The 8,084-nt window shown below is 38.6% G+C and overlaps 1 protein-coding gene across 1 annotated transcript; it reads right to left on the bottom strand.

Moving 5' to 3' along the window:
• Positions 1 to 1,150: 1,150 nt before the first annotated feature.
• LOC147637959 (bidirectional sugar transporter SWEET16-like) lies at positions 1,151 to 2,662 on the bottom strand. The gene is made up of 5 exons (XM_086799084.1): positions 2,640 to 2,662; positions 2,186 to 2,396; positions 1,941 to 2,099; positions 1,519 to 1,638; positions 1,151 to 1,396 (listed from the first exon to the last, which is right to left on the bottom strand). The coding sequence occupies exons 1-5, from the start codon at positions 2,660 to 2,662 to the stop codon at positions 1,151 to 1,153; spliced, it is 759 nt and encodes a 252-aa protein (XP_086655210.1).
• Between the last annotated feature and the right edge of the window lie 5,422 nt (positions 2,663 to 8,084).

Raw genomic sequence — 8,084 nt, 5'->3', positions numbered from 1 at the left:
CCTTGCATATATATGTAATATTTTGTAGATGTTTAGAGTTTGGTTGTCCAGATGGAGACCTTGATCGAGCAAGGTGTTTTGTAGCTCGAACATTCATAAACTCAGGCAGGGTAGATAACGCTACTTCTTCATTGGAAGAATCATTCACAACCACTACAGCTTTTGAGTAGTCGTTATCATTCTGAATCTCCATTTGCTAAAATCCAAAATTAATATGTTAAGGTTCTACAAATATCTCTTTGTGTCTTTGCCAACATATAACTAACCCTAGTAATCTACCTATATACTAACACTATATATATGTAGATATCACCTTGATAAAAAAAAGTACACAATGATAACTCTTATTGATACATATAACATGCTCTCAAGAATTAATGTATTGGCAAACCAATGGCAAAGTTATGTTAAGACATGGCAGAATTAATATTAAGACATAGAAAAGTTAATGCAATAACTTTCTCTCTCTCTCTCTCTCTCTCTCTCTCTCTCTCATGCGTGCGCACACACACACACACACACACACACACTATTCTCTCTCTCTCTCTCATGCGCGTGTGCGCACACACACACACACTATTCAAATAAATAAAACATTGTAAAAAACTTTCAATATTTTAAAAAAACACTCACACACACACCACGCTCATAAATATTACACACACACAAACTTCATCCATACCAAAGTTAAAAACATAAAGCACACACATACATATTTAGACCTTCAATGAAAGAACTCTCCGAAACACACACGGCGCACACACACACACACTATTCAAATAAATACAACATTGTAAAAAACTTTCAACATTTTGAAAAAACACTCTCACACACACACACCACTCCCATAAATATTAGTACACACACAAACTTAATATATACCAAAGTAAAAAACATAAAACATACACATACATACTTTTACCTTTAATAAAAGAGCTCTCTCAAACACACACGCGCGCGCACACACACTATTCAAATACATTAAACATTGTAAAAAACTTTCAACATTGAAGATCTCCACACCCATGTGTTCCTATGGAGAGAGCTTCGAGGGGTGATCTCCGCATAAGAGAGCTTTGATGGGTGATCTAAAATTGTTAAGATGGAGGCTATATGCTAGTAGAAGCCAAGGTGTAGCGGTCAATTGTTGTTATATGGTGATCTCTTCTGAGGGAAGTGCGGGTGTTCCGTCCTGCGGGGAAACGGTCAACTTGTTGTTACGGATGTCGGCTTCAATGTCTTCGCATTGATTTGCCGTGATGGTAAGATCCACTACTGCAGACATCTCATTGGCCACAGCCAGCAGACGGGCCTTGCCCTTTTCGCCGTAGATCCTATAGAAGCAGTAGAGCACGAGCTGGATTGCAGAGAGAGAGACACCAATGGCGTTCGGTATCTGCACTCACTCATGCATATACAATGATATAGTTAATATAAGAAAATAAATATCACTAACCCACAGTTAATTAACGTTCGCACCATAATCTCAAACTGAACGTATGCTTTTGCATTAATTACCGTGATGAACATATCCTTGAGAGACAGCGCGTAGGCCAGCCAGCATGCTCCGTTGAGAAATAAGCCAAGTGACAAGGTAAAGGGCATGTACTGCACGCTGCCACTCGTCACCACCTTATGCTGTATTGAACAATGGCAGTAGTGTGAGCACGAGACCCGACTAAACAGTCTCCCGATGGTGGAGTTAGTGTTTTGAAAGTTAATGACAATTAGCCCTAGCTTAGCTACGGCATTGAGCGCAGCGTCGACACAAAGGATTAACGAGCTAATTATAATGGACGTTAAATGATCGCCATAGCCACTTCTATGTGAGACATTGCTACAAGAGCAGTACTACGTCCACTGCATTAAGCAGTAGTTAGTGCATTGACTGTGATTAATAATAAGTAAGCTTTCTAGCTGCGAATTAGTTGGAAGCTTACGATGATGGTTAAGGGAGCTGCAGTAGAGAAGACGGAGGTGACAGTGCAGAGGATGCCAACGGTAATGAGGGGCTTCTCTCCATGCTTTACCAGTGTGGTGAAGACGATCGTAGCGACGTAGGAGATCACGATGATGAGGAGAATACACGAGGTCTTCCTCTGATCAAAGCAAAAGTCAAGAATATAAGATCGGTCACGAAGCCAGTAGGACTTAGTGGATAATTGATGATTATTTTAGAACGCACCCTCTGGGCGGTGGTGGCGAACCAGAGGTAGATGGAGAGGTAGCAAGCTTGGAAGGCGCAGCTGGTAGCGCTGATGGTGACTACGAATATTCCCCCACGCTTCAAGATGCCGTAGTAGGTCCAGAAGAGGGCCGAGAGCAGGCTGAAGAGGTAAGGCTGTGCCGAGAAGGAGCCCGTGCTGCCCTTCTTCGTGATCACCCTGAAGGTCGGCCTGTTTGGAAAAAAAATAAAACAACCACACTGACACACTTTTCCACAACATACGTATATATATATATATATATATATATATATATACATATATATTTGTATATGTACGTATATATATATATATATTTGTATATGTACATGAATATATATATATATATATATACACGATATATATATATATTTGTATATATATACACGCATATATATAACACAAAAAAATCTCATCACCATTTCAGACACTTACATTGGTGACACCAGCCCCAACATCGCTGTGATATTTCCTGGTCACAAAACAAGAGCATAATCAGGTTTTCCCACACCAAAACATAAGATATTATAAGGAGTAGCATTGCCATGATGCATGTTCCCTCTATATATGATGAAGGCAAGAACACATAGTCTACGATGTACACATACTACCATCATACTTGCCAAAGCTCTATGGCGTTCTTATTATATCAAAATGGAGAACTCATCACAAAATTGTGTGGACATATCATAGAACGAACAATTACAAAACTGACATATTATTAATCTTTCGCCCTTAAAATCTTTCGTTTTTTGTTTTTGTTTTTTAATTGGCTAATTCTATCAATGTAAAAAAAAAAAAAGCTTAAATTTGATCTATATGAACTAGTGTTCACTTGAAAGTAAATTAATTATGTATGCGAAGTTAGCAAGGACAAGAACACTACAAACAAACAGTATAGTTGTATGGTAAAATCATTTCAAGCGATTCCTTCTCAAGAGTCACTTTGCTATAAGGTAGCCATTGGTCTCTTTTTTGGGAGTGTTCATAACTTCATGCCACATAAAAGAAAACTAAAAAGAAGCTTGTATAAAAGATTGTGTGTCTACACGACTCTCCTGCCACGACAAGAATATCTAGTATTTTGGTTTTTCTTCCCTGCAATTAAAAGGTTGTGTATGGTTAACAGCAGCAGGCCTTGATGGTATAAAAGGGCACTTGGTATTCCAAATTCCACTCAAAGCATAGCCATGGAAGGCCACGATTCACAAAGCATTGAAAAGAGGGCAAAAAGGAAGGGGGGGGAGGGGGGCGGGGGGGTGGTAAAGGCAGACCTACGATACCCAAGATGAAACTAAGTTGGACCATGGTGGCTGCGTGCAAGTCGGTGACTTGGCTAATTAATATGGCGGGAGTGTGATGCTTCTTTCGTGGGGAGTGATTTGTAAGAATGTGGGAGGAGCTGGTTTTATAGGCGATGTGCCGACGTTTGAATAATGAAAAAAAAAACAACAACTGGGCTGTGCCAGCATTTTCAAAAGAGTCCCCCACTCGCTCTGTACCTGCGGGACTGGCACCTTGAAAATGAACGGCGGGAGTTCGTTGGGAGCGATTTGTAGGAAGCAGGCGAGAAGAATTGTGTACTGCTGCTGCGAAAACATTTGAATAATGAAAAAAACAACTAAGTCATACCATATTCCAAAAGAGTCCCAATACCATTTTCCAAAGAGTCCCCCACTCGCGTTGTACCTTGTTTTGAATCATAGGCATGGTGGTTGGACAAGGTGCATTTTAAAGTTTTGGGGGCTCATTTAAAAAGAGTTCAAAGGAAGGGATTTTTTAATTTAAAATTTTAAGGTAAATTTATAAAAAATATATTTATGAAAGATGGTTTTTAATCGATTTTGAAGTCTACAAAGAAAAAGGGGTTATTTTATCCCTGAGAAATTTACACTTAAGAGATTTTTTAACACCCTTTGAATGCACCCGATACATAGGATTTCCTAGTAGTGCACTCCCCGAGATATAAGTAAGCTTGACCAAACCTTAGTTCTATAAGAACAGGGTAAATGTGAGGTAAACCATGTAAGCTTAGTCTTGATATTAGAAGGCTGAAGCCACTGCACAATAAATGAAAGTCCGCAAATATGTATATTACGCATGCATGACGCACTCCCAAGTGGTTGGACTCTTCACCACAAGAAGCAGCAGGTGCCTAGTGTGTGTATGCTCTTGTGGTGGTGATTGAGAACTCAGGAGTACACAAATCCAAACTTTGAGGACTGAAGTTGCAAATAATATGAGGCTACAGGGGGACCACCCTCATCTATAACTACCACGGGATGAGAGTAGTGGGATCTACGGCTCTCATCCTACCGCCATAGATCTACGGTCAAGATTGGGCGTGGCAAGCAGTAATCTCGAGAAAAGCGGAGTAATCTTTGAGGCCCAGTTGAACACCCTGGGTTCTTGGAACGGTGCTCTCCTCAGTCCCACCCATATCCCATTCCATTCCTCGACCTTGGAAAGTTTCATACACCAACCCCAACACCCCAAGGATCTATCATGGCCCCACTCCATATTGTTTTCTCACGTGTTTATGAATGCAAGGGACCTCTAGGCAATGGACTTATAGGCTATTTAATAGTGTCCATGAGAAATGTTTTCCAAGTATGCGACATTGAAAGAACCGTCTAACTTATAAATAAAGATTACTTCCATCATAGCACTTTCCCTAATGAGACCTTTGTAATGCTTATGATACAAGTGCGCTATTCATCCATGATGTGCTTCCTAATAAAGTAAGGGTGGTCCATGTCCAATGCATTGAGAGTTTTTCTTTGTGAAGGATGCCACACAAATTATTCTGACTCATAAAGCTTTTTTTTAAAAAAAGGTTAATGAGATATCTATATCTATACAATGAGAAGACACGTGGTGATGATGTGGCGACGTGTTTCTATACCATTGTACATAGATATGATATCTCATTATATAGATATTTATATGTATATAATGAAAAGCGTGTGGCAATGTGTTTCTACTCCATTGTCTTATGGTGCCACAAGTTCGAGTGGATGGTATAGGATGTGAGTGGAGAGAATATAACCTTAATGGAATTCATCATTTTAGGCTATGTAAGGTATGGTGTAGCACTACAACAAATAGGGGAGTTTAGCCATGCTCCTATCTGCATACCCTGCACTAACTCCTTGTCTCCATGAAGGATAGGCTGCTCAAACAATGGTGTACCTGCACTGCCGTTTGCATTACATTGGCAAACCATAGTAGGGGTCCGAGGCCTTCCCATTGAGACTCTATGTAATAATGTTTCCATATCGTCCTGTTCCCATATAGCGACTAGTCTAAAAACCTAGGTACTTTGCACATTGCATGTAGGAATTAATAACATCTATAACACAGGAATCAAAGAGTGATATTTTTCTTGCACCTCCTTCTCGTGCTAATCAACTAGCATGTACACTCTATGAGAGATTTGTGTTGGGTATTTTTGCTCTTTTACATGGGCTATAAGAGGCTTGACCATACATCACAAAGCACACAATTATGAGAAAATAACTTGTATTTAAAGGCTATAAACTGAATTAAATAAAGCCATTGTACCTCGTGTTGACTTCCCCAATGGAGAATTCATTTCCCCCCCCAATTAAGCCATTGTCTCAGAGCTTTTATATTCTCTTTCAAAACATTACCATTTCCCCACTAATCCTTGGTAGACGTGGCTTGTTTTGTTACACACTCCAGTGTTTGAGAAAGCCTCTATACTTCGCACATGTCGAGATGTGTCATTCTATGATGAGGTAGCACTAATTTTTTGGTGTCCTTTTCTAGACTCTGTTCTCAATGAAAGAGACAAGAACGCTCTCGACCATCTAACACATTGTCACGCTCTCCATTGTACATAGTTTGTATTGCAATCCAATCGGCCCTAGCCTCATCATCCATAAATCTTAAAAGTTAGCCGCTAGGAATCCTTCTTCTTACATAACATCGTTAAGATTTTCCCATAATAGAATTTGTGCCTTTGCATCCTCGTCTTTTGTTTCACATATAGTGATTACCATCAGGCTTTTTAATCTATAAATTTAAATTAATTATTTTATAATATGCCTACTTATTTCATGAATCACAAACACAAAATTACTTTACACAAACCTTGGGTCATACACCGAACATAACATGGTGGCCTAGCCATCAACTCTATGAGTGTGATTAAAGTGCACCCAAGAATCATGCAAGTCTCTAGAGCTGGTTTAATGTATCCTATTTACTAGATCAACCCTTGAACCTCTTCCTTTGGAGGACATCTTGAAGAGAAAGCACTTGTCTCGGAGGCTTTTCCTTCACCTAGGAATTGACTACCATGGAAAAAAGAAAACATACATCTTTTCTTGAGTTGCAAAATGTTGTCAAAACCATCCCCAACCACCAAAGTGTTCTTCTCCTTCTCATAGGCAAAAATGCTCCTAAACTTGCATAGAAAACTAAAGTGTTAAATTTTATTATGGATTATTTACTCTAGACAATGGACTGTAAAATGCAAACGTTTGATTTTGAAAAAGAGGTATCAACTCTTCTAAAAAGTTATTATGCTCTAATTCCCCCACCATTTCATTACGATTAAATGTTAAAGAGTCCATAAGGAGTTGTCGAGCCACAAGCATGTCTATTTTTCTATGCCCACTACCTTTATTGTAATTAAAAAATGTACCCACAAGCCTCCTTAGTCTCTCAATAATAGTAGCCCTTGAGGTTCTTGGCTCAATTGGATAACTGTGCTCACCTTGGTGTATCATTAGTCGTGTCATCGAGTTATCTTTAGGAATGATGTAATAGACTGAATAGAGACATGTATGCACACAATGAACAATGTTTTTGCAATATTGACATGTGATTTGTGCCCTTTCTTCTTTAGCTACTAGTCATTTGGATACTTTGTTCTCCAAAAAACCATGGAAGAACCTATTGTTAAATCACTGATTATTCTTATAATAGATGCAAGAGTATCTTTGACATTGGAGAGAACCAAGACAATAACTAAGCTTAACATTGCATGGCATTAACATATTAGATTTCCTTGGCGTTGACCACGTGTGACCATCATATTTCTGTTGCATCCCATCCATACTAGATCCCTTTCCAAATGTTGGTGGAAGCTCAAAACAACACTACCGTCATATGCTCTTGGTATCTCTATTTTACAGCCACTGGTCCTAATGATTTTGCTAAGAGTTTTTTAATTCGATTACCCTTGGCATTCTGAAGCAGCCAAGGAACTATATGATTAACAGAGTCAGTAGCATTGTCCTCCTCACTATCAACATCAATCGGAATGGTGTTGTCCATGCCTATTGATTCATCTTTTGCACCTAATGGAGTACTCTCTATGTCTATAAACTCGATAGAATTACTACCCTTACCTTTAGAGCAATTTCTATAACTCAAATTTAGGAATTTTGGGAAATATGCACAATTTTGGGATAATTCTTTGTTAGATCCAATACAATGTTTACTATACGATATGCAAGATTTATTATTGGATGTTCTCAACAAGCATTTGAATAATGCGATATGATTTATATACTATTGTACATTTGTAACAAGTATATATGATGTTGGTGGGATGTAAATTTGCCTGCACACACACACACACACACATGCACACCAAGAATTAAGCTTGTTTATATCACATAGCCTCCAGTTGACCATCAAACATAGAAACTTTAACAAAGAAAGGATATTCAATGTAACTTTAAGTTGTATGAAAGTCTAGGTGTGATAGAATTAAAAAGATCACCATCTGTATTGAATCATGAAAACTCTTGAACAATGGATGAACCATAAATCTAAAAGCTTAAGAAAGCCTTACAATCTGAATAATGATTGAACTATGAGTTTGGTAGCTTCATACAACATTGC

This window comes from Cibotium barometz, chromosome 6, assembly GCF_041138505.1.
Source record: "Cibotium barometz isolate CiBa-2024 chromosome 6, ASM4113850v1, whole genome shotgun sequence".
Lineage (NCBI taxonomy): Eukaryota > Viridiplantae > Streptophyta > Polypodiopsida > Cyatheales > Cibotiaceae > Cibotium > Cibotium barometz.
Note: the sequence above shows the minus strand (reverse complement) of the source record. Positions and strands in the feature narration are given on the sequence as shown.

Coding starts and splice junctions, on each gene's coding strand:
- LOC147637959 (XM_086799084.1), bottom strand. CDS start 2,662: ATGTTGGGGCTGGTGTCACCAAT. Junction 2,100..2,185: donor TCGCCACCACCGCCCAGAGG/GTGCGTTCTAAA, acceptor TGCTTTGATCAG/AGGAAGACCTCGTGTATTCT. Junction 1,397..1,518: donor TCAAGGATATGTTCATCACG/GTAATTAATGCA, acceptor GAGTGAGTGCAG/ATACCGAACGCCATTGGTGT.